We start from the raw sequence: 27,754 nt of genomic DNA, 5'->3' as shown, positions 1-27,754 counted from the left end.
CGGATATTTTCCAAAAACTAAATCTTGGGGTATTAGATATTTTCAATTATCATATTAGTCGCATCTTTTTGGGATTGTTTTTGGATGATTTCCTTTTTTTTTTTTAAATAGAAGTGTATATTTGTACGTCTCTAAATGTTATGATGAATTGGACAAGGTGGACCCTCTTGTAAACAAGTGTAATGCTTTACGGTTTCGTCCACTCACAGTTAACAGTCTTTGTATTGAGTTGTGCTTGAAATGTACTGTAATTCTGCAAACTGTTAATAAATACTACAATCAATCACTAAATCAAATCCATGGACCTATAGCTGGTTATTTCTTTCACGCAACCACACAACCTGGCAACACTGGTCACACTTCCTGCTTGGTGTTAAAAAAAAAGAAAAAGTTTGTAGGAGATTTTTTTGTTGCTTTGCTTTAAAAAGGCAACTAGTTTATTATAATTATTATTATAAAACAACACTTTGACAGAGAACACTGTGACATTTATAGTTCTCAACAGCAACAACAACATTAGCATTAGCAACATGCTAACGTCGTACAACGAGCAGCAGCCAGGCAGCGGGCTGGAGGCTGGGGTGGAAGCCGGCCAGGACGCTCTGTCAGGCGGCCACGGGAACTCCAGCACCACCGGGCCCGGACCGGCTGGCTTCGGCCTGTTCAGCCAGGACTTTAAGAAGTAAGAATAATATAACACTAAATAATGACATGCTGTTGTTCTGTTGTTAAAATACATGTACTTGTTTTGACTTCTAAGAAGTAAGAAACATACTTTTCAAAGCAGTGGTTCGTTTGTTTCCTCAGCCTCTCTCATGTCAAGGAAAGGGTCCGTTGTTTTATTCAGCACATTCTTTCAGTCACGGACCACCTTATTTATATTTGTTTAGAGTCTCAGACCCAAAACTAAACAATATTCTGCAGGAGTTTAAGAAGTAACATAAAGCCTTTTAAAAATATATCACCAATGCTACTAATAATGACATGTTTATCATATCTTGTATTATTGTTATGTTGGCTTTAAGAGTTTAAGAATATTTCATGTCAAGGACCCCCACATTGACACTAATCAGCCCCGCGGACCCCCATTTGAAAAGATATGCCAGGGACCCCATTTGAAAAGATATGCCAGGGACCCCCATTTGAAAATATATGCCAGGGACCCCATTTGAAAAGATATGCCAGGGACCCCCATTTGAAAAGATATGCCAGGGACCCCCATTTGAAAAGATATGCCAGGGACCCCCATTTGAAAAGATATGCCAGGGACCCCCATTTGAAAAGATATGCCAGGGACCCCCATTTTAAATGATATGCCTGGCAGGGACCCCCATAAGAGAAGATTTGTACAGCTCTAGCAGTGATTCTCAACCCGTTTAATTTCAAGGACCCCCAGTTTGACATGCATTAGTCTATGGACCCCCGTTTAATGGCATTTCTATCTCTGGGACCCCCAATTTATATTGTAAATTCAATGCTAATTTAACTCTGAGAGTTACAGACCCATAAGGGTCCAATTTGGTTCCAAACTATCATTTAGCTGGGGACCCCCTGGAACTACCTCAAGGACCCCTGGGGGTCCCCGGACCCCCTGGAACTCCCTCAAGGACCCCTGGGGGTCCCTGGACCCCACTTTGGGGACCACTGCTTTAAGACTTGTAAGACTATAAGAAGTACAAAACGGACTTTATACTAACAATGACTTATATTATTGTTCTGTTGTAAATAAATGAACGTCTTGTTTTTGTGACTGATGAAACTTTATGCAGAAATCTGTCCTTTTTTAATCTTCATCTCTTGTCTCTCTCTGGCGTTTTACCACTCTGAGGTTTATGTGTTTATTTCACTGCTCTGTTGTTGTTGTGTTTGTGTAATAATATGAACTGTGGTTCATACATAATATGTTGCTGTTTTGTCTTAAAACGGAAAGCACTTAATTTGGGTCGATTGCTTTGGTTTTTAAATATGTATCTATCAGTGGTTTTATCTTGCGTGTGTGTGTGTGTGTGTGTGCGTGCGTGCGTGCGTGTGTGTGTGTGTGTTCTCACACATCTCTATCACAGTAAACACAGTCCTTCCAGACAGAGAGACAGAGAGAGAGAGAGAGAGACCACTCCTATAGACAGTTATGTGTGTCTGTACCTGGGTCTGTCCCTGTGTCCGAGCACGAAAGTAGCATATTGTCACCACCAAGGTTCACTGTTGTGCAGCCTAACACACAGAGGAGAGCTAGCCCAGTGCAGTACAGTGCAGTACCACTCACTTCAGAGGGGTCTGATTTTTACATTGTATTTCAGTCATTCTGTCAAATTCTTTCAGGTGTGTAAACTATTTATGATGACCCGAAATAATTTTGTGTGTGTGTGTGTGCGCATGTGTGCGTGCGTGCCTGCGTGCGCCGCGCGCATCATCATATGCCCCTCGAGAAAAAAGTTTGGAAATAATTTATATTCAAAGATTTGCGCAACATTTCAATTCAATACCTAAGGCATAACATAATGCTTAAAACACCAAAAGGGGTTCCTGTCCTGAATGGGTTAGGACAGTGCTTCCCAAAGTGTGGTCCGGGGACCCCCAGGGGTCCTTGAGGGAGTTCCAGGGGGTCCCCAGCTAAATGATAGTTGGGAACCAAATGGACCCTCATTGGTCTGTAACTTAATTTAACTCTGAGAGTGTACAAATGGAACTAACTGGAACGGTTTCATTTGCATAGAGTTAAATTAACAGTGATTTTACAATATAAATTGGGGGTCCCAGAGATAGAAATGCCATTAAATGGGGGTCCGTAGACTAATGCATGTTAAACTGGAGGGTCCTTGAAATTTAACAGGTTGAGAATCACTGCTAGAACAGGGGGTCCCTGGCTTATGTTTTTTCAAATGGGGGTCCGCGGGGCTGATTAGTGTCAATGTGGGGGTCCTTGACATGAAAAGGATGACAGAGTAAGTCTAACTATGAGCCTACATTCACGTTGTCTTGACGAACACACATTTGTTTTTTACATTTTGTTTAACCCATTTAGGCCTGACGTAGAAATTTAAAAAAATGTCTTTTTAAAAAGTCTCTTTCTGAAAAACCTTATGTTTCTGTATCAGTGGTTCTCAAAATTTCATGTCAAGGACACCAAAGATTACATGTAATATGCCGCCGACCCCCATCTGAAAACATGTTGTTCCAGGGACCCCCCTCTGAAAATATGTTGTTCCAGGGACCCCCCTCTGAAATTATGTTGTTCCAGGGACCCCCCTCTGAAAATATGTTGTTCCAGGGACCCCCCAACCCCCCCCCCCCCCCCAAAGATTAAAAACTGAAACTCTGAAAGAATATACATTCAATGATTTGCACCACATTTGCACCATTTTTCAAAAATAGCAGACCTACACGTTCATAGCGCGGCACTCAGTGGCACGTTATGAGCTTGTAGATCTGCTATTGTTCAATAGCTAAAGTATAAGATAATGCGTATAACACCAAAAGGGGTTCCCGCCCAGAATGGGTTAAACGCATAATTTTTTAATTTTCTCCCTGGACTCAAAATGCACATTGTTTATTAGTTTGTTTTCTCCCATGTTTGGAGTGATTACAGCATTGAACCACTGGAGGGCAGCAGAGTTCCAACCACATGACAGTTGAGCTGTACAGTTTGAATTGAGGTCTGTGTGTTAAAGGGATAGTTCAGATATTTTTCTTTTTAATTTATAAGCTGTATGAAATACAGTACAAATGACGTCAGTTTTTGTGGATTAATTTACTTTTAACCCATTCTGGGCGGGAACCTCTTTTGGTGTTTTAAGCATTATGTTAGAACTTTAGCTATTGGAAAATAGCAGATCTACAAGCTCGTAGCGCGGCATCTTGAAAAGAATCGTGAGCTTGTAGATCGGCTATTTTCAAAAGATTTTGTACACATTTTGAACTTCTACTACACTATAGTCCAGTAATAATGTACTTCTATATAATATAATAATAATAATAATAATAATAATGTACTAATGTACTTCCTTTATTCATCTTGTATTGGGGAGGCCCTGTGGCACAACCTTCCTTTATCCATCTTGTATTGGGGAGGCCCTGACACAACCTTCCTTTATTCATCTTGTATTGGGGAGGCCCTGTGGCACAACCTTCCTTTATTCATCTTGTATTGGGGAGGCCCTGTGGCACAACCTTCCTTTATTCATCTTGTATTGGGGAGGCCCTGTGGCACAACCTTCCTTTATTCATCTTGTATTGGGGAGGCCCTGTGGCACAACCTTCCTTTTTCCATCTTGTATTGGGGAGGCCCTGACACAACCTTCCTTTATTCATCTTGTATTGGGGAGGCCCTGACACAACCTTCCTTTATCCATCTTGTATTGGGGAGGCCCTGACACAACCTTCCTTTATCCATCTTGTATTGGGGAGGCCCTGTGACACAACCTTCCTTTATTCATCTTGTATTGGGGAGGCCCTGACACAACCTTCCTTTATTCATCTTGTATTGGGGAGGCCCTGACACAACCTTCCTTTATTCATCTTGTATTGGGGAGGCCCTGACACAACCTTCCTTTATTCATCTTGTATTGGGGAGGCCCTGACACAACCTTCCTTTATCCATCTTGTATTGGGGAGGCCCTGTGACACAACGTTCCTTTATTCATCTTGTACTGGGGAGGCCCTGTGACACAACCTTCCTTTATTCATCTTGTACTGGGGAGGCCCTGACACAACCTTCCTTTTTTCATCTTGTATTGGGGAGGCCCTGTGACACAACCTTCCTTTTTCCATCTTGTATTGGGGAGGCCCTGTGGCACAACCTTCCTTTATTCATCTTGTATTGGGGAGGCCCTGTGACACAACCTTCCTTTATCCATCTTGTATTGGGGAGGCCCTGACACAACCTTCCTTTATTCATCTTGTATTGGGGAGGCCCTGACACAACCTTCCTTTATTCATCTTGTATTGGGGAGGCCCTGTGACACAACCTTCCTTTATTCATCTTGTATTGGGGAGGCCCTGACACAACCTTCCTTTATTCATCTTGTATTGGGGAGGCCCTGTGACACAACCTTCCTTTATTCATCTTGTATTGGGGAGGCCCTGTGACACAACCTTCCGTTATTCATCTTGTATTGGGGAGGCCCTGTGACACAACCTTCCTTTATTCATCTTGTATTGGGGAGGCCCTGTGACACAACCTTCCTTTATTCATCTTGTGGGCCACAGGGCCTCCCCAATACAAGATGAATAAAGGAAGGTTGTGCCACAGGGCCTCCCCAATACAAGATGAATCCTTTATTAGGGACCAAGAAGTCACGCAGTGACTTTGGTCACTTATTGTTTTTGTGTTTATTTTTATTCTCCTTCTTCTTCTTCCGCCAAAAATAGCTGTTCTGGCTGAATGGTGCAGTCGGTTTTCGCGAAACGCGGTAATCTGGTAGAGGGCCATGCCAAACGGTGAATATGCGAAGCCCAAGACGATTGGCCAAATGGTGGCGCTATAGCGCTCAATTGAAAATGCTAACTTTGAACGTGCATATCTCATGAACCGTTTGACCGTTGGCAATGACACTTTGATACACATATGTGCCTCCTCATGCCGAACAACTTTCGTGTTCTGACTTTTGACCTCTGACCTTTAGATCACCCGCCATTTTGAATTATATTTAAAACAGTTCAAATGTAACTCCTCCCAGAATCTTTGCTCAAAATGCACGAAAACTTCTACACGTGAACTTTGGACCTATACGGACAAATAATCGTAGCACATTTTTTCTAAGTGAAAAAATGAAGTTTTTATGAGCCAATGAAAATTACACACACACACACACACACACACACACACACACACACACACACACTAAAGTTTGAGTACTTATGCTGAACTAACACTGAATGATTTTCCTGTTAACAATGGAGTAACTGATTGTCTCCGTGTAGCTCAGTCAGTCGAGCTCTTGCCCTTGGACCGCAAGGTTGTGTGTTCAAATCCAGCTACTGACAACTCTGCTTGTCAGTCTTATTTGTACATATTGTTGAACGCCCTGTGGGCTATATCAGTGAGATCAATAACTTTAAAGACTGGTGTGATAATAGCCACCTTATGTTAAACACCACAAAAACTAAAGAGATGATCTTCAATCCAAATCCATGGTTATGAACGATTGTCTGCCTAACACACACACGCATGCAGCCACGCATGCAGCCACGCACGCACGCACGCACGCACGCACGCACGCACGCACGCACGCACACACACACACATGCAGCCACGCACGCACGCGCGCACACGCACACACACGCATGCAGCCACGCATGTCACACGCATGCCACGCACGCACGCACGCACACACACACACACACACACACACACACACACTTTAACTGTGCGTGAAAACACACTGTAGTAATGGAAAAACATGCCCAAAATGAGGACACACCTTCTTGTTACCAAATCACTGAATGGTTTTACTGTTTACAATGTAGTCACTGATTGTCTCTGTGTAGGTCAGTCAGTAGAGCTCCCGCCTTCGGTCCACAAGGTTGTGAGTTCAAATCCCGGCACCGACAACTCAGCTCGTCAGTCTCATTTGTGCATGTTGTTCTTATTGCGCATTGTTCTTCTTCTATCTTGGTCCCGCTTTATCGCTGCTTGCAGCTATATTTCATCTTGTATTGGGGAGGCCCTGTGGCACAACCTTCCTTTATTCATCTTGTATTGGGGAGGCCCTGACACAACCTTCCTTTATCCATCTTGTATTGGGGAGGCCCTGACACAACCTTCTTTTATCCATCTTGTATTGGGGAGGCCCTGTGACACAACCTTCCTTTATCCATCTTGTATTGGGGAGGCCCTGACACAACCTTCCTTTATTCATCTTGTATTGGGGAGGCCCTGTGGCACAACCTTCTTTTATCCATCTTGTATTGGGAAGGCCCTGACACAACCTTCCTTTATCCATCTTGTATTGGGGAGGCCCTGACACAACCTTCCTTTATCCATCTTGTATTGGGGAGGCCCTGTGACACAACCTTCTTTTATCCATCTTGTATTGGGGAGGCCCTGACACAACCTTCCTTTATCCATCTTGTATTGGGGAGGCCCTGACACAACCTTCCTTTATTCATCTTGTATTGGGGAGGCCCTGTGGCACAACCTTCCTTTATTCATCTTGTATTGGGGAGGCCCTGTGGCACAACCTTCCTTTATTCATCTTGTATTGGGGAGGCCCTGTGGCACAACCTTCCTTTATTCATCTTGTATTGGGGAGGCCCTGTGACACAACCTTCCTTTATTCATCTTGTATTGGGGAGGCCCTGTGGCACAACCTTCCTTTATTCATCTTGTACTGGGGAGGCCCTGTGGCACAACCTTCCTTTATTCATCTTGTACTGGGGAGGCCCTGTGGCACAACCTTCCTTTATTCATCTTGTACTGGGGAGGCCCTGTGGCACAACCTTCCTTTATTCATCTTGTATTGGGGAGGCCCTGTGGCACAACCTTCCTTTATTCATCTTGTACTGGGGAGGCCCTGTGGCACAACCTTCCTTTATTCATCTTGTACTGGGGAGGCCCTGTGGCACAACCTTCCTTTATTCATCTTGTACTGGGGAGGCCCTGTGGCACAACCTTCCTTTATTCATCTTGTACTGGGGAGGCCCTGTGGCACAACCTTCCTTTATTCATCTTGTACTGGGGAGGCCCTGACACACCAGAAAGCCCTAATGATCTAAGATATTTCATATTAATTATCTGCAATCTCTGCAACCGGTCATTTTACTGTGTGTGTGTGTGTGTGTGTGTGTGTGTGTGTGTGTGTGTGTGTGTGTGTGTGTGTGTGTGTGTGTGTGTGTGTGTGTGTGTGTGTGGTGTGTGTGTGTGTGTGTGTGTGGCTGGCTTTGTACCCGTGTTTGTTTGTGCCAAAACAATGAGCATGGTTGCTATGGTTAGTGTGTGACGTCACTGCACCACTCGGTTCACACGGGTGTGATTTTTTTATTTAAATGTGTAAATAGTGTAAATGTAGTAAATTAGTGTAAATGTAGCCACTCAGAGGAAGGGTTTTTATTTTTATTTAACCTTTATTTAACCAGTAAAACACATTGAGACTCTGCGTCTCTTTACCAAGTGGGAACTGGTCAATAAATACCACATCTTCAATGTTACATTAGTACATCTTACAGTACCAAGTGGGAACTGGCCAAGAGGCAGACATAGAATGACTTCAATAAATACCACATCTTCAATGTTACATTAGGACCAGGAAATAGGCCTACAGCATCCAGAATACATCTTACAGTACCTATGAATAAATACAACATCTTCAATGTTACATTAGGACCAGGAAATAGGCCTACAGCATCCAGAATACATCTTACAGTACCTATGAATAAATACAACATCCAGAATACATCTTACAGTACCTATGAATGAATACAGCATCCAGAATACATCTTACAGTACCTATGAATAAATACAACATCCAGAATACATCTTACAGTACCTATGAATAAATACAACATCCAGAATACATCTTACAGTACCTATGAATAAATACAACATCCAGAATACATCTTACAGTACCTATGAATAAATACAGCATCCAGAATACATCTTACAGTACCTATGAATAAATACAACATCCAGAATACATCTTACAGTACCTATGAATAAATACAACATCCAGAATACATCTTACAGTACCTATGAATAAATACAGCATCCAGAATACATCTTACAGTACCTATGAATAAATACAGCATCCAGAATACATCTTACAGTACCTATGAATAAATACAACATCCAGAATACATCTTACAGTACCTATGAATAAATACAGCATCCAGAATACATCTTACAGTACCTATGAATAAATACAACATCCAGAATACATCTTACAGTACCTATGAATAAATACAACATCCAGAATACATCTTACAGTACCTATGAATAAATACAGCATCCAGAATACATCTTACAGTACCTATGAATAAATACAACATCCAGAATACATCTTACAGTACCTATGAATAAATACAGCATCCAGAATACATCTTACAGTACCTATGAATAAATACAACATCCAGAATACATCTTACAGTACCTATGAATAAATACAGCATCCAGAATACATCTTACAGTACCTATGAATAAATACAGCATCCAGAATACATCTTACAGTACCTATGAATAAATACAAAAAGTCCCCAGTCCTACTATTTAGTAGCAGGGCAAAATACACCATATACACAATCTAAACGATCTGAACCAATAAATAAATATATAGGCATGAAAATAGGCTAGTACATATCCAAACATGTGCAGGTGTTGGACTGTACATCAAAGATGATCCTTTTGAAACTTCTCAAGGGAACTTTCAAAGCCAATTTTAGTCTGGACTGTAGATCATTCCACCACCAGGGGGCCAAAAAAGGCCAGACACTTTTTTACCCCCCTCGGATTTGAATGCTGGTACTACACACTGTGTGTGTGTGTGTGTGTGTGTGTGTGTGTGTGTGTGTGTGTGTGTGTGTGTGTGTGTGTGTGTGTGTGTGTGTGTGTGTGTGTGTGTGTGTGTGTGTGTGTGTGTGTGTGTGTGTGTGTGTGTGTGTGATTAGCCAAACTCGGCCTAGCGACATTTCTCAGTGGTGAGATGTTTTTAATCCAGGTCTTAACAGACATGCAGTTTGTGCTGTGGGCGGTGTTTAAGTAGTGGTGGAAGGTGATGAAACCAACGTCCAGATAAGACCTCCCGTTTCCCCCGGGCGGAAACGGCCGACCGCCGAGACAAAGCACGGCCGCCAGACCCAGACGGGCCCAACCCAGACACAGACTGGGTTGGAACGTCAAAGCCTGTTTGTTTTTTTTAGGTTTTAGTGTTAGTTTTTATTTTATTTTATTATTGTCTCCACCAGGCCGAAGGCATGGGGAGAGAGTATGTTTTGCACTCCGTCCGTGTGTGTGTGTGTGTCCTTCCGTATTTCCGTCCGTCCGTTATCAGCTAATCTCCGGCACCGTTGGCCCGATACATGCCAAACTGTGCACACACACTCCATGGATGCCAACGACAAACCTCTGCCCCAAATATTCCTCAACGGCCTGTTATAGCGCCACCATGAGGCCGATTTAGGCAAAACACTTTTCTGTAGATAACTCGTACACATTTTATCCATAAATCACACAATTCGGTATACACTATCTCCATAGTCATGTGATCAACACAGATCTGCACAATTTCCAATCTTCCATCCTGATTGGCTAAGATTGGCTTCCAAAGCTCACATGATTGGTCCGTTTCGAACAAAATGCCACAAATCACAAACACAGTGTTCAATTTCCATGAAATTATACACGCACAGTTTTCAGGAGTAGCCTGTTTTGTGCAAAATGCTGCACATGTCCTGCTCATCCAGAATTCTATCCTCAGAGATGCTATGAGTGATCTGGCTCTGCATTTCCTCAACAAAATGAAGTGAAGTGAATGAAGAGATACCTGATGAAGGTCGTTTAGACCGAAACGTTGTCATCTAATAAAACTACTGCTCTATAAGTGAAAGACGGTGTGCGGGACCTTTTTCTTCTCAAAAAAATGAAGAAAATTGTTGCAAGAAACAAACAAACAAAAAAACATGTTCCTAAACATTTTGCAAAACATCACACACACTCCTATCCTCCTGGAGACCTGTGCCCAGAAGGACACTCCTATCCTCCTGGTGGAGACCTGTGACCAGAAGGTCCTCCTGGTGGAGACCTGTGACCAGAAGGTCCTCCTGGTGGAGACATGTGACCAGAAGGTCCTCCTTGTGGAGACCTGTGACCAGAAGGTCCTCCTGGTGGAGACCTGTGACCAGAAGGTCCTCCTGGTGGAGACCTGTGACCAGAAGGTCCTCCTGGTGGAGACCTGTGACCAGAAGGTCCTCCTGGTGGAGACATGTGACCAGAAGGTCCTCCTTGTGGAGACCTGTGACCAGAAGGTCCTCCTGGTGGAGACCTGTGACCAGAAGGTCCTCCTGGTGGAGACCTGTGACCAGAAGGTCCTCCTGGTGGAGACATGTGACCAGAAGGTCCTCCTTGTGGAGACCTGTGACCAGAAGGTCCTCCTGGTGGAGACCTGTGACCAGAAGGTCCTCCTGGTGGAGACCTGTGACCAGAAGGTCCTCCTGGTGGAGACCTGTGACCAGAAAGTCCCCCTGGTGGAGACCTGTGACCAGAAGGTCCCCCTGGTGGAGACCTGTGACCAGAAGGTCCCCCTGGTGGAGACCTGTGACCAGAAGGTCCTCTTGGTGGAGACCTGTGACCAGAAGGTCCTCCTGGTGGAGACCTGTGACCAGAAGGTCCTCCTGGTGGAGACCTGTGACCAGAAGGTCCTCCTGGTGGAGACCTGTGACCAGAAGGTCCTCCTGGTGGAGACATGTGACCAGAAGGTCCTCCTGGTGGAGACCTGTGACCAGAAGGGCACTTCTTCTAGTTGTAATAAGTTTTATTAGTCTGGGTCAAGATTCAGCGTTGGCAAAGAATAGCCCGTCTACAAGCTCACAACGCATCGCAGCCTCAGCCTGATGGTGGCGCTATAGTGTAGCAGAGTGGCTCACAGCCTGATGGTGGCGCTATAGTGTAGCAGAGTGGCTCACAGCCTGATGGTGGCGCTATAGTGTAGCAGAGTGGCTCAGAGCCTCAGCCTGATGGTGGCGCTATAGTGTAGCAGAGTGGCTCACAGCCTGATGGTGGCGCTATAGTGTAGCAGAGTGGCTCACAGCCTCAGCCTGATGGTGGCACTATAGTGTAGCAGAGTGGGGCAGCCACAAGGGGGCAGCCCCAAGGGCGCAGCCACAAGGGGGCAGCCCCAAGGGGCCAGCCACAAAGGGGCCAGCCACAAAGGGGCAGCCCCAAGGGGCCAGCCCCAAGGGGCCAGCCCCAAGGGGCCAGCCCCAAGGGGCCAGCCCCAAGGGGCCAGCCCCAAGGCAGCCACAAGGGGGCAGCCCCAAGGCAGCCACAAGGGGCCACCCACAAGGGGGCAGCCCCAAGGGGGCAGCCACAAGGCAGCCACAAGGGGCTGCCCCAAAGGGGCCACCCACAAGGGGCCACCCACAAGGGGCCACCCACAAGGGGGCAGCCCCAAAGGGGCCACCCACAAGGGGGCAGCCACAAGGCACCACGACAGGCATGGCTGTGTGTCTTTATTAGCGTGTGAAACGTCTTGTGACTTTAAGTATGGTCAGAGGGTGGAGAAGAGGAAGAATGGACTTTAGTGAATGACACGAGAGACCAGGCTTCTGTTCCCCTCCCTCCCTCCCTCCCTCCCTCCCTCCCTCCCTCCATAGAGACCAGGCTTCTGTTCCCCTCCCTCCTTCCCTCCCTCCCTCCCTCCCTCCCTCCCTCCCTCCCTCCATAGAGACCAGGCTCAGAGGAAGCATGTGGTTCTGTTCCCCTCCCTCCCTCCCTCCCTCCCTCTGCCTTTTCTAGCCTTGTCACTTTCCTCTTTAAAACAAAAACCACAGCATTTAAAGAAAAGAAACGAGAAGACGGAATGGACGACAACGTGATGAAGAGAAGATAACGCACAGCCCGAGGGAAAGAAGAGAAGAACGCACGGACCGAGGGAAAGAAGAAATGCATTAACGTTCACCCCGTTTTATCTCTCCACTTCACCGCAAATAACTCACTGCTGTTGTTTTAACTCTCCACTTCACCGCAAAGAACTCACTGCTGTTGTTTTAACTCTCCACTTCACCGCAAAGAACTCACTGCTGTTGTTTTAACTCTCCACTTCACCGCAAATAACTCACTGCTGTTGTTTTAACTCTCCACTTCACCGCAAATAACTCACTGCTGTTGTTTTATCTCTCCACTTCACCGCAAAGAACTCACTGCTGTTGTTTTAACTCTCCACTTCACCGCAAAGAACTCACTGCTGTTGTTTTATCTCTCCACTTCACCGCAAATAACTCACTGCTGTTGTTTTAACTCCACTTCACCGCAAATAACTCACTGCTGTTGTTTTAACTCTCCACTTCACCGCAAAGAACTCACTGCTGTTGTTTTATCTCTCCACTTCACCGCAAATAACTCACTGCTGTTGTTTTAACTCTCCACTTCACCGCAAATAACTCACTGCTGTTGTTTTATCTCTCCACTTCACCGCAAATAACTCACTGCTGTTTTATCTCTCCACTTCACCGCAAATAACTCACTGCTGTTGTTTTAACTCTCCACTTCACCGCAAATAACTCACTGCTGTTGTTTTAACTCTCCACTTCACCGCAAAGAACTCACTGCTGTTGTTTTATCTCTCCACTTCACCGCAAATAACTCACTGCTGTTGTTTTATCTCTCCACTTCACCGCAAATAACTCACTGCTGTTGTTTTATCTCTCCACTTCACCGCAAATAACTCACTGCTGTTGTTTTATCTCTCCACTTCACCGCAAAGAACTCACTGCTGTTGTTTTATCTCTCCACTTCACCGCAAATAACTCACTGCTGTTGTTTTAACTCTCCACTTCACCGCAAATAACTCACTGCTGTTGTTTTATCTCTCCACTTCACCGCAAATAACTCACTGCTGTTGTTTTAACTCTCCACTTCACCGCAAATAACTCACTGCTGTTGTTTTATCTCTCCACTTCACCGCAAATAACTCACTGCTGTTGTTTTAACTCTCCACTTCACCGCAAAGAACTCACTGCTGTTGTTTTAACTCTCCACTTCACCGCAAATAACTCACTGCTGTTGTTTTATCTCTCCACTTCACCGCAAAGAACTCACTGCTGTTGTTTTATCTCTCCACTTCACCGCAAATAACTCACTGCTGTTGTTTTAACCCGCAAATAACTCACTGCTGTTGTTTTAACTCTCCACTTCACCGCAAAGAACTCACTGCTGTTGTTTTATCTCTCCACTTCACCGCAAAGAACTCACTGCTGTTGTTTTAACTCTCCACTTCACCGCAAATAACTCACTGCTGTTGTTTTATCTCTCCACTTCACCGCAAAGAACTCACTGCTGTTGTTTTAACTCTCCACTTCACCGCAAATAACTCACTGCTGTTGTTTTATCTCTCCACTTCACCGCAAATAACTCACTGCTGTTGTTTTAACTCTCCACTTCACCGCAAAGAACTCACTGCTGTTGTTTGCACTGGACTCTGGTTTTCCTTTACCAGTTTGGACCGTTCATAAAAGACAGTTTTCGAACCGTTGTACTGGGAACCCCTTTTGGGGTTTTTACCCTTAGAGACCGGAACCCCTTTTGGGGTTTTTACCCTTAGAGACCGGAACCCCTTTTGGGGTTTTTACCCTTAGAGACGGGAACCCCTTTTGGGGGTTTTGACCCTTAGAGACCGGAACCCTTTTTGGGGTTTTTACCCTTAGAGACGGGAACCCCTTTTGGGGTTTTTACCCTTAGAGACGGGAACCCCTTTTGGGGTTTTTACCCTTAGAGACCGGAACCCCTTTTGGGGGTTTTTACCCTTAGAGACCGGAACCCCTTTTTGGGTTTTTACCCTTAGAGACCGGAACCTCTTTTGGGGTTTTTACCCTTAGAGACCGGAACCTCTTTTGGGGTTTTTACCCTTAGAGACCGGAACCTCTTTTGGGGTTTTTACCCTTAGAGACCAGAACCCCTTTTGGGGTTTTTTACCCTTAGAGACCGGAACCCCTTTTGGGGTTTTTTACCCTTAGAGACCGGAACCCCTTTTGGGGTTTCTAGTTACTATGTACAGTATTTAGCAGCATAACATTTTTGTAATTTTTACAAATAAATATTTGAGGTTTTTTCCCCCAAAAAAACCCTGTTTAATCCATTTAAGACTGAGGCCTAAAAACTGTATTCTTTGGACCATTTAGAAGGACAGTATTTGGACCATTTAAACCCCAGTAGGTCCATTAGAACCCAGTAGACATGGAGGTAGGCTTCTCGGCTCTGCGCCTGGAGGCCGTGGGCGCGGTGAAGACAGCTCTGGTGTCGGCAGAGAACCTGCAGCTGTCGCTGAACCTGAAGACGGAGCTGAGTCAGGAGGAGCAGGCCCTGACCCCCTACGCTAACACCAAGGCTAGCACTAAGGACTCACTGTGCACCGGGTAACTGACCCCCCCTCCCTCCCTACCGGGTAACTGACCCCCCCCCCCCCCCCTACCGGGTAACTGACCCCCCACGCTAACACCAAGGCTAGCGCTAAGGACTCACTGTGTACCGGGTAACGTTACTGCCCCCCCTCCCCCACCGGGTAACTGTTACTGCCCCCCCTCTCCCCACCGGGTAACGTTACTGCCCCCCATCCCCCCACCGGGTAACTGTTACTGCCCCCTCCCCCATGCTAACACCAAGGCTAGACTCACTGTGTACCTGTCTGTCTGTCTGACTGACTGACTGACTGACTGACTGACTGTGTCTGAGCGATAACTAGTATTTGGTTGTTTTTCAAAACCAAGTGTCACTGTTGTGCAGCCTAACACACATATTAACTGTATGATGTTTTCAGGTGTAACAGTACAGTACAGTACAGTACAGTACAGTACAGTAGAAGGACCCCCTGGGGACCCCCACACGGTAACACTGTCATTTCTCGACTGTATCGGAAGTGGGGCGGCTCGCCGGAGCCGGGCCGGCACCCTGGGCACGTTCCTGCGGGTCTGGAAGTTCCGGAAGTTAAAGTCCCTGGAACAACATATTTTCAGATGGGGGTCGGCGGCCAATTACAGATAATTTTGGGTGTCCTTGACATGAATTATTGAGCACCACCTGACACAGAAACATGAAATATTGAGCACCACTGACACAGAAACATGCAATATTGAGCACCACTGACACAGAAACATGCAATATTGAGCACCACTGACAGAAACATGAAATATTGAGCACCACTGACACAGAAACATGAAATATTGAGCACCACTGACAGAAACATGAAATATTGAGCACCACTGACACAGAAACATGAAATATTGAGCACCACTGACAGAAACATGCAATATTGAGCACCACTGACACAGAAACATGAAATATTGAGCACCACTGACACAAACATGCAATATTGAGCACCACTGACACAGAAACATGAAATATTGAGCACCACTGACAGAAACATGAAATATTGAGCACCACTGACACAAACATGCAATATTGAGCACCACTGACACAGAAACATGAAATATTGAGCACCACTGACAAACATGAAATATTGAGCACCACTGACAGAAACATGAAATATTGAGCACCACTGACACAAAAACATGCAATATTGAGCACCACTGACAGAAACATGAAATATTGAGCACCACTGACACAGAAACATGAAATATTGAGCACCACTGACAGAAACATGAAATATTGAGCACCACTGACACAGAAACATGAAATATTGAGCACCACTGACAGAAACATGAAATATTGAGCACCACTGACAGAAACATGAAATATTGAGCACCACTGACACAGAAACATGCAATATTGAGCACCACTGACAGAAACATGAAATATTGAGCACCACTGACACAGAAACATGAAATATTGAGCACCACTGACACAGAAACATGAAATATTGAGCACCACTGACACAGAAACATGAAATATTGAGCACCACTGACACAAACATGAGGTTTTTCAGAAAACTGTCAGGATTTAGACGACATCTTTTTTTAAGTTTCGACGTCGGGCCTAAATGGGTTAACATATATTTGTTTTGCGAAAAGGGTGAAGTGTCCCTTTAACTCCAACCTTGTGTCTTTTTATTGAAACTTCTGCTGACTTTGAGAGAATGAACACTGGAGCTAATGTTGTGAGTTTAATTCAGTTTTACTGTTTTGCCGTTTCTGACCTCCTGGTCCATTCATTGTCTGCCTGTTGGAATGAATGGACTTCTGTTTTACACTGTGTGTGCGTGCGTGCGTGCGTGCGTGCGTGCGTGCGTGCGTGCGTGCGTGCGTGCGTGCGTGCGTGCGTGCGTGCGTGCGTGCGTGCGTGCGTGCGTGCGTGCGTGCGTGCGTGCGTGCGTGCGTGCGTGCGTGCGTGCGTTCTAAAACTGGTTAATTTTCCACCAAATTAACTCAGAGAAGCAATGTGTTATAAGAGTGGTTTTTCAACCCTTTTCACATCAAGGTCCATTATTTATTCTGCATTCTGAGCCACGGAACCACCGTCTGATGACATTTAGCCTCTCAGACCCATCTGAGCCACGGAACCACCGTCTGATGACATTTAGCCTCTCAGACCCATCTGAGCCACGGACCACCGTTTGATGACATTTAGCCTCTCAGACCCATCTGAGCCACGGAACCACCGTCTGATGACATTTAGCCTCTCAGACCCATCTGAGCCACGAACCACCGTTTGATGACATTTAGCCTCTCAGACCCATCTGAGCCACGGACCACCATCTGATGACATTTAGCCTCTCAGACCCATCTGAGCCACGGACCACCGTTTGATGACATTTAGCCTCTCAGACCCATCTGAGCCACGGAACCACCGTTTGATGACATTTAGCCTCTCAGACCCATCTGAGCCACGGAACCACCGTTTGATGACATTTAGCCTCTCAGACCCATCTGAGCCACGGAACCACCGTTTGATGACATTTAGCCTCTCAGACCCATCTGAGCCACGGACCACCGTGTGATGACCTTTAGCCTCTCAGACCCATCTGAGCCACAGAACCACCGTTTGATGACATTTAGCCTCTCAGACCCATCTGAGCCACGGACCACCGTTTGATGACATTTAGCCTCTCAGACCCATTTGAGCCACGGACCACCGTTTGATGACATTTAGCCTCTCAGACCCATTTGAGCCACGGACCACCGTTTGATGACATTTAGCCTCTCAGACCCATTTGAGCCACGGACCACCGTGTGATGACCTTTAGCCTCTCAGACCCATCTGAGCCACAGAACCACCGTTTGATGACATTTAGCCTCTCAGACCCATCTGAGCCACGGACCACCGTTTGATGACATTTAGCCTCTCAGACCCATTTGAGCCACGGACCACCGTTTGATGACATTTAGCCTCTCAGACCCATTTGAGCCACGGACCACCGTTTGATGACATTTAGCCTCTCAGACCCATTTGAGCCACGGACCACCGTTTGATGACATTTAGCCTCTCAGACCCATTTGAGCCACGGACCACCATTTGATGACATTTAGCCCCTCGGACCCCAAACTAAAGAATATTTTGTTGTATTGCTGTATAGATGTTGGTACCATTAGGAGAGATAGGGACGGACATAGGGACATTGCTGTTCCTTGGAGTGGTTGCACCACCTCAAACCAGATGAAATCATCACATATAAATAAATTATTATATTAAAAAAATATATAATTTTGAGTGGTGCAACCACTCCCTTACTAGCCTGGAACTCACCTCTGCTTTCTATGGCGTAGGCAGCTCCCCATAGGCAGCTCCCCATAGGCAGCTCTATGGCGTAGGCAGCTCCCCATAGGCAGCTCCCCATAGGCAGCTCCCCATAGGCAGCTCCCCATAGGCAGCTCTATGGCGTAGGCAGCTCCCCATAGGCAGCTCTATGGCGTAGGCAGCTCCCCATAGGCAGCTCTATGGCGTAGGCAGCTCCCCATAGGCAGCTCTATGGCGTAGGCAGCTCCCCATAGGCAGCTCCCCATAGGCAGCTCTATGGCGTAGGCAGCTCCCCATAGGCAGCTCTATGGCGTAGGCAGCTCCCCATAGGCAGCTCCCCATAGGCAGCTCTATGGCGTAGGCAGCTCCCCATAGGCAGCTCCCCATAGGCAGCTCCCCATAGGCAGCTCTATGGCGTAGGCAGCTCCCCATAGGCAGCTCTATGGCGTAGGCAGCTCCCCATAGGCAGCTCCCCATAGGCAGCTCCCCATAGGCAGCTCCCCATAGGCAGCTCCCCATAGGCAGCTCTATGGCATAGGCAGCTCTATGGCATAGGCAGCTCCCCATAGGCAGCTCTATGGCATAGGCAGCTCCCCATAGGCAGCTCTATGGCATAGGCAGCTCCCCATAGGCAGCTCTATGGCGTAGGCAGCTCCCCATAGGCAGCTCTATGGCATAGGCAGCTCCCCATAGGCAGCTCCCCATAGGCAGCTCTATGGCGTAGGCAGCTCCCCATAGGCAGCTCTATGGCATAGGCAGCTCCCCATAGGCAGCTCCCCATAGGCAGCTCTATGGCATAGGCAGCTCTATGGCATAGGCAGCTCTATGGCGTAGGCAGCTCCCCATAGGCAGCTCCCCATAGGCAGCTCTATGGCATAGGCAGCTCTATGGCATAGGCAGCTCCCCATAGGCAGCTCTATGGCATAGGCAGCTCCCCATAGGCAGCTCTATGGCATAGGCAGCTCCCCATAGGCAGCTCTATGGCATAGGCAGCTCTATGGCATAGGCAGCTCCCCATAGGCAGCTCTATGGCATAGGCAGCTCTATGGCATAGGCAGCTCTATGGCATAGGCAGCTCCCCATAGGCAGCTCTATGGCATAGGCAGCTCCCCATAGGCAGCTCTATGGCATAGGCAGCTCCCCATAGGCAGCTCTATGGCATAGGCAGCTCTATGGCATAGGCAGCTCCCCATAGGCAGCTCTATGGCATAGGCAGCTCTATGGCATAGGCAGCTCCCCATAGGCAGCTCCCCATAGGCAGCTCTATGACATAGGCAGCTCCCCATAGGCAGCTCTATGGCATAGGCAGCTCCCCAAGGCAGCTCCCCATAGGCAGCTCTATGGCATAGGCAGCTCCCCATAGGCAGCTCTATGGCATAGGCAGCTCTATGGCATAGGCAGCTCCCCATAGGCAGCTCTATGGCATAGGCAGCTCCCCATAGGCAGCTCTATGGCGTAGGCAGCTCCCCATAGGCAGCTCTATGGCGTAGGCAGCTCCCCATAGGCAGCTCCCCATAGGCAGCTCTATGGCATAGGCAGCTCTATGGCATAGGCAGCTCCCCATAGGCAGCTCTATGGCATAGGCAGCTCCCCATAGGCAGCTCTATGGCATAGGCAGCTCTATGGCATAGGCAGCTCCCCATAGGCAGCTCTATGGCATAGGCAGCTCTATGGCATAGGCAGCTCCCCATAGGCAGCTCTATGGCATAGGCAGCTCTATGGCGTAGGCAGCTCTATGGCATAGGCAGCTCCCCATAGGCAGCTCCCCATAGGCAGCTCTATGGCATAGGCAGCTCTATGGCGTAGGCAGCTCCCCATAGGCAGCTCTATGGCATAGGCAGCTCTATGGCATAGGCAGCTCCCCATAGGCAGCTCTATGGCATAGGCAGCTCTATGGCGTAGGCAGCTCCCCATAGGCAGCTCTATGGCATAGGCAGCTCTATGGCATAGGCAGCTCCCCATAGGCAGCTCCCCATAGGCAGCTCTATGGCATAGGCAGCTCTATGGCGTAGGCAGCTCCCCATAGGCAGCTCTATGGCATAGGCAGCTCTATGGCATAGGCAGCTCCCCATAGGCAGCTCTATGGCATAGGCAGCTCTATGGCATAGGCAGCTCCCCATAGGCAGCTCTATGGCATAGGCAGCTCCCCATAGGCAGCTCCCCATAGGCAGCTCTATGGCATAGGCAGCTCCCCATAGGCAGCTCCCCATAGGCAGCTCTATGGCATAGGCAGCTCCCCATAGGCAGCTCTATGGCATAGGCAGCTCTATGGCATAGGCAGCTCCCCATAGGCAGCTCTATGGCATAGGCAGCTCTATGGCATAGGCAGCTCCCCATAGGCAGCTCTATGGCATAGGCAGCTCCCCATAGGCAGCTCCCCATAGGCAGCTCTATGGCATAGGCAGCTCTATGGCATAGGCAGCTCTATGGCGTAGGCAGCTCCCCATAGGCAGCTCCCCATAGGCAGCTCTATGGCGTAGGCAGCTCCCCATAGGCAGCTCCCCATAGGCAGCTCCCCATAGGCAGCTCTATGGCGTAGGCAGCTCCCCATAGGCAGCTCTATGGCATAGGCAGCTCTATGGCGTAGGCAGCTCCCCATAGGCAGCTCCCCATAGGCAGCTCTATGGCGTAGGCAGCTCCCCATAGGCAGCTCCCCATAGGCAGCTCCCCATAGGCAGCTCTATGGCGTAGGCAGCTCCCCATAGGCAGCTCCCCATAGGCAGCTCTATGGCGTAGGCAGCTCCCCATAGGCAGCTCTATGGCGTAGGCAGCTCCCCATAGGCAGCTCTATGGCGTAGGCAGCTCCCCATAGGCAGCTCCCCATAGGCAGCTCCCCATAGGCAGCTCCCCATAGGCAGCTCCCTCTATGGCGTAGGCAGCTCCCCATAGGCAGCTCCCCATAGGCAGCTCCCCATAGGCAGCTCCCCATAGGCAGCTCCCCATAGGCAGCTCTATGGCGTAGGCAGCTCCCCATAGGCAGCTCCCCATAGGCAGCTCCCCATAGGCAGCTCCCTCTATGGCGTAGGCAGCTCCCCATAGGCAGCTCCCCATAGGCAGCTCCCCATAGGCAGCTCCCCATAGGCAGCTCCCCATAGGCAGCTCTATGGCATAGGCAGCTCCCCATAGGCAGCTCCCCATAGGCAGCTCTATGGCATAGGCAGCTCTATGGCATAGGCAGCTCCCCATAGGCAGCTCCCCATAGGCAGCTCTATGGCATAGGCAGCTCTATGGCATAGGCAGCTCCCCATAGGCAGCTCTATGGCGTAGGCAGCTCCCCATAGGCAGCTCTATGGCGTAGGCAGCTCCCCATAGGCAGCTCTATGGCGTAGGCAGCTCCCCATAGGCAGCTCCCCATAGGCAGCTCCCTCTATGGCGTAGGCAGCTCCCTCTATGGCGTAGGCAGCTCCCCTCTATGGCGTAGGCAGCTCCCTCTATGGCGTAGGCAGCTCTATGGCGTAGGCAGCTCTATGGCGTATGCAGCTCCCTCTATGGCGTAGGCAGCTCTATGGCGTAGGCAGCTCTATGGCGTATGCAGCTCCCTCTATGGCGTAGGCAGCTCCCTCTATGGCGTAGGCAGCTCCCTCTATGGCGTAGGCAGCTCCCTCTATGGCGTAGGCAGCTCCCTCTATGGCGTAGGCAGCTCTATGGCGTAGGCAGCTCTATGGCGTATGCAGCTCCCTCTATGGCGTAGGCAGCTCTATGGCGTAGGCAGCTCTATGGCGTATGCAGCTCCCTCTATGGCGTAGGCAGCTCCCTCTATGGCGTAGGCAGCTCCCTCTATGGCGTAGGCAGCTCCCTCTATGGCGTAGGCAGCTCCCTCTATGGCGTAGGCAGCTCTATGGCGTAGGCAGCTCCCTCTATGGCGTAGGCAGCTCTATGGCGTAGGCAGCTCTATGGCGTAGGCAGCTCCCCATAGGCAGCTCCCCATAGGCAGCTCCCTCTATGGCGTAGGCAGCTCCCTCTATGGCGTAGGCAGCTCTATGGCGTAGGCAGCTCCCCATAGGCAGCTCCCTCTATGGCGTAGGCAGCTCTATGGCGTAGGCAGCTCTATGGCGTAGGCAGCTCCCCATAGGCAGCTCCCTCTATGGCGTAGGCAGCTCTATGGCGTAGGCAGCTCTATGGCGTATGCAGCTCCCTCTATGGCGTAGGCAGCTCCCTCTATGGCGTAGGCAGCTCCCTCTATGGCGTAGGCAGCTCTATGGCGTAGGCAGCTCCCTCTATGGCGTAGGCAGCTCTATGGCGTAGGCAGCTCTATGGCGTATGCAGCTCCCTCTATGGCGTAGGCAGCTCTATGGCGTAGGCAGCTCTATGGCGTAGGCAGCTCTATGGCGTAGGCAGCTCTATGGCGTAGGCAGCTCTATGGCGTAGGCAGCTCCCTCTATGGCGTAGGCAGCTCTATGGCGTAGGCAGCTCTATGGCGTAGGCAGCTCTATGGCGTAGGCAGCTCTATGGCGTAGGCAGCTCTATGGCGTAGGCAGCTCCCTCTATGGCGTAGGCAGCTCTATGGCGTAGGCAGCTCTATGGCGTAGGCAGCTCTATGGCGTATGCAGCTCCCTCTATGGCGTAGGCAGCTCCCTCTATGGCGTAGGCAGCTCCCTCTATGGCGTAGGCAGCTCTATGGCGTAGGCAGCTCTATGGCGTAGGCAGCTCTATGGCGTAGGCAGCTCTATGGCGTATGCAGCTCCCTCTATGGCGTAGGCAGCTCTATGGCGTAGGCAGCTCTATGGCGTAGGCAGCTCCCTCTATGGCGTAGGCAGCTCCCTCTATGGCGTAGGCAGCTCCCGGCAGGATCCTTTCTATGGCGTAGGCAGCTCCCGGCAGGATCCTTTCTATGGCGTAGGCAGCTCCCGGCAGGATCCTTTCTATGGCGTAGGCAGCTCCCGGCAGGATCCTTTCTATGGCGTAGGCAGCTCCCGGCAGGATCCTTTCTATGGCGTAGGCAGCTCCCGGCAGGATCCGCCGGGAGAAACTGTGCGCAGCTGCTGGACATGAGACTAATTACTTAGAGCGACAGAGAGAGAGAGAGGAGTGTGTGTGTGTGTACGGGTGTGCGTCAATTTAACAAAGGTGCAGACGATCAGAAATCAGCAGAGAGTGATTCGCTACTCTATGCCAATTTGAAGTGGACTCGGACCCAGACTTTTTTTTCTCCCTTGAAATAAAAACATCTGGGTTTCCGAGGCTACTCCCTTACGGAGCTATGTGTGTGGCTGGGTGGGTATGAGCATGAAAATAACATGGTTGTTTTTCACCACCATTGCGCAACCTAACACACACACACAAACACACACGCACATATTAACTGTATATGTGATGATTTTGGGTGTGCCAGTACAGTGACAGTACAGTAGAGGGTACAGTAGAGGGACGTGGGGCGGCTCGCCGGAATCGGGCCGGCCCCCTGGGCGTGTTTCTGCGGGTCTGGATGTTCCAGGGACCCCCCCGGGGACCCCCAGAGACCCCCAAATGGTAACTCTCTCATTTCTGTACCGTTTCGGACGTGGGGCGGCTCGCCGGAATCGGGCCGGCACCCTGGGTGCATTCCTGTGGGCAAATATACAATAATATTTACTTTTCTGTCCTCAGGAATGATGACCTTAAACAGATGAAATCACATACAAATAATAAATATACAATAATATTTTTAATTTAATTTTCCCAGGAATGATGACCTGAAGCAGATGTTGGAGAGTAACAAGGAGTCGCTGAAACTGGAGGCCATGAAGAGGATTGTTGGGGTGAGTTGATGTTAAACTATAGAGGATTGTTGAGGTGAGTTGAGCCCAGTCCCGTCCCCTACCAGGGCCCAGTCCCGCCCCCTACCAGGGCCCAGTCCCGTCCCCTACCAGGGCCCAGTCCCGCCCCCTACCAGGGCCCAGTCCCGTCCCCTACCAGGGCCCAGTCCCGCCCCCTACCAGGGCCCAGTCCCGTCCCCTACCAGGGCCCAGTCCCGCCCCCTACCAGGGCCCAGTCCCGCCCCCTACCAGGGCCCAGTCCCGCCCCCTGCCAGGGCCCAGTCCCGTCCCCTACCAGGGCCCAGTCCCGTCCCCTACCAGGGCCCAGTCCCGCCCCCTACCAGGGCCCAGTCCCGTCCCCTACCAGGGCCCAGTCCCGTCCCCTACCAGGGCCCAGTCCCGCCCCCTACCAGGGCCCAGTCCCGCCCCCTACCAGGGCCCAGTCCCGCCCCCTACCAGGGCCCAGTCCCGTCCCCTACCAGGGCCCAGTCCCGTCCCCTACCAGGGCCCAGTCCCGTCCCCTACCAGGGCCCAGTCCCGTCCCCTACCAGGGCCCAGTCCCGTCCCCTACCAGGGCCCAGTCCCGTCCCCTACCAGGGCCCAGTCCCGCCCCCTACCAGGGCCCAGTCCCGCCCCCTACCAGGGCCCAGTCCCGTCCCCTACCAGGGCCCAGTCCCGTCCCCTACCAGGGCCCAGTCCCGTCCCCTACCAGGGCCCAGTCCCGTCCCCTACCAGGGCCCAGTCCCGTCCCCTACCAGGGCCCAGTCCCGTCCCCTACCAGGGCCCAGTCCCGTCCCCTACCAGGGCCCAGTCCCGCCCCCTACCAGGGCCCAGTCCCGTCCCCTACCAGGGCCCAGTCCCGTCCCCTACCAGGGCCCAGTCCCGCCCCCTACCAGGGCCCAGTCCCGCCCCCTACCAGGGCCCAGTCCCGTCCCCTACCAGGGCCCAGTCCCGTCCCCTACCAGGGCCCAGTCCCGTCCCCTACCAGGGCCCAGTCCCGCCCCCTACCAGGGCCCAGTCCCGTCCCCTACCAGGGCCCAGTCCCGTCCCCTACCAGGGCCCAGTCCCGCCCCCTACCAGGGCCCAGTCCCGCCCCCTACCAGGGCCCAGTCCCGTCCCCTACCAGGGCCCAGTCCCGTCCCCTACCAGGGCCCAGTCCCGTCCCCTACCAGGGCCCAGTCCCGTCCCCTACCAGGGCCCAGTCCCGTCCCCTACCAGGGCCCAGTCCCGTCCCCTACCAGGGCCCAGTCCCGTCCCCTACCAGGGCCCAGTCCCGTCCCCTACCAGGGCCCAGTCCCGCCCCCTACCAGGGCCCAGTCCCGTCCCCTACCAGGGCCCAGTCCCGTCCCCTACCAGGGCCCAGTCCCGCCCCCTACCAGGGCCCAGTCCCGTCCCCTACCAGGGCCCAGTCCCGTCCCCTACCAGGGCCCAGTCCCGTCCCCTACCAGGGCCCAGTCCCGCCCCCTACCAGGGCCCAGTCCCGCCCCCTACCAGGGCCCAGTCCCGTCCCCTACCAGGGCCCAGTCCCGTCCCCTACCAGGGCCCAGTCCCGTCCCCTACCAGGGCCCAGTCCCGTCCCCTACCAGGGCCCAGTCCCGTCCCCTACCAGGGCCCAGTCCCGTCCCCTACCAGGGCCCAGTCCCGCCCCCTACCAGGGCCCAGTCCCGCCCCCTACCAGGGCCCAGTCCCGTCCCCTACCAGGGCCCAGTCCCGTCCCCTACCAGGGCCCAGTCCCGTCCCCTACCAGGGCCCAGTCCCGCCCCCTACCAGGGCTCTATAGAACACCCTTCATGTGTTTATAGTAAAACGTTTTGCTGGTTTTTTATTTTTTAATTATTATTATTATTTAATTTCCAGAACAATGAACATTTAGGTGGATTTAAATTCTTCCAGACGGCAGAGATACTTTGCTACTGGTGCCATGACATTAGTTCAACACCGGGGGGCAGCAAAGGGCTCATTTCTACCCTAGTACAAAGTCCACACACTGTGATTTGAGCCCTTTGAGGTCAGATTCTACAAATTAATTTCTTCTAAAATCACGACAGTTTTCTGTGAGTGGTTCTTAAACTATTTCATGTCAAGGACCCCAAAGATTATCCCTAATAACCTCTAATAACCTCTAATAACCTCTAATAACCTCTAATAACCAAGGTTCTAATAACCAAGGTTCTAATAACCAACTAATAACCTCTAATAACCAAGGTTCTAATAACCAACTAATAACCTCTAATAACCAAGGTTCTAATAACGACCTATGATAACCTCTAATAACCAAGGTTCTAATAACCAACTAATAACCTCTAATAACCAAGGTTCTAATAACGACCTATGATAACCTCTAATAACCAAGGTTCTAATAACAACCTATAATAACCTCTAATAACCAAGGTTCTAATAACAACCTATAATAACCTCTAATAACCAAGGTTCTAATAACCAACTAATAACCTCTAATAACCAAGGTTCTAATAACGACCTATAATAACCTCTAATAACCAAGGTTCTAATAACCAACTAATAACCTCTAATAACCAAGGTTCTAATAACCAACTAATAACCTCTAATAACCAAGGTTCTAATAACAACCTATAATAACCTCTAATAACCAAGGTTCTAATAACAACCTATAATAACCTCTAATAACCAAGGTTCTAATAACCAACTAATAACCTCTAATAACCAAGGTTCTAATAACAACCTATAATAACCTCTAATAACCAAGGTTCTAATAACAACCTATAATAACCTCTAATAACCAAGGTTCTAATAACAACCTATAATAACCTCTAATAACCAAGGTTCTAATAACAACCTATAATAACCTCTAATAACCAAGGTTCTAATAACAACCTATAATAACCTCTAATAACCAAGGTTCTAATAACAACCTAAAACATGAACCTTGGTTGAAAAAAAACAAAAGTTGTCCTTTAAGGTGGAATTCGTCTGGATCATCTTTTTATTGTGTTTTTTCACGTACAGCTGATCGCCAAAGGCAAGAATTCATCTGAGTTGTTCCCAGCTGTGGTGAAGAATGTCGCCAGCAAGAACATTGAGGTACGGCACGTCAGCATGGCCTGATAGCAGATCTACAAGCTCACAGCACCTTGCAGGTGCCATGCGCTGTGAGCGTGTAGATCTGCTAAAGAGGCTGGTGTATTAGTGTATATGTTTCAGCAAAAGAAGCTGAAATGTGCGTGCGTGCGTGCGTGCGTGCGTGCGTGCGTGCGTGCGTGCGTGTTATCACCCAGAGAGTCATATTTGGTCATGTTTTTAACGTTTAATTTAAAGGTGTGTGTGTGTGTGTGTGTGTGTGTGTGTGTGTGTGTGTGTGTGTGTGTGTGTGTGTGTGTGTGTGTGTGTGTGTGTGTGTGTGTGTGTGTGTGTGTGTGTGTGTGTGTGTGTGTGTGTGTGTGTGTGTGTGTGTGTTCAGCTGAAGAAGCTGGTCTATGTCTACCTGGTCAGGTACGCAGAGGAGCAACAAGATCTGGCTCTGCTTTCCATCAGCACCTTCCAGAGAGCCCTGAAGGTAACCTTACCACCCCCCCATCCCTTGGCTTGTATGGGCACACCTGTGAAAGCTGCTTTTATCGTGAAGGCAAAAGTTCCTGAATGTTCTCTGTTCTCACAGCCTGCATATCTCCGCGTGTTGAAGATAGCTGATCTGCAAGCTCACACCGCGTCT

The 27,754-nt window shown here is 49.5% G+C and overlaps 1 protein-coding gene across 1 annotated transcript in view; it reads left to right on the top strand.

The window, feature by feature from the left end:
- Positions 1-341: 341 nt before the first annotated feature.
- The window catches only part of LOC306918980 (AP-3 complex subunit beta-1-like), a gene marked incomplete at its 3' end in the record, with an annotated part of 146,027 nt that continues 118,614 nt past the window's right edge, over positions 342-27,754 (top strand). Inside the window, exons 1-4 of the mRNA XM_079531816.1 lie at positions 342-682; positions 23,994-24,069; positions 27,052-27,126; positions 27,503-27,598. Of these exons, the coding sequence (XP_079387942.1) occupies positions 531-682; positions 23,994-24,069; positions 27,052-27,126; positions 27,503-27,598 (399 nt within the window). The 5' untranslated portion in view covers positions 342-530. The remainder of the gene's footprint in view (positions 683-23,993; positions 24,070-27,051; positions 27,127-27,502; positions 27,599-27,754) is intronic.

Source organism: Electrona antarctica (genome assembly GCF_951216825.1).
Source record: "Electrona antarctica genome assembly, contig: scaffold_330, whole genome shotgun sequence".
Classification (NCBI taxonomy): domain Eukaryota; kingdom Metazoa; phylum Chordata; class Actinopteri; order Myctophiformes; family Myctophidae; genus Electrona; species Electrona antarctica.
The sequence above is the reverse complement of the archived record's forward strand: the minus strand, read 5'-3'. Positions and strand labels throughout refer to the sequence as shown.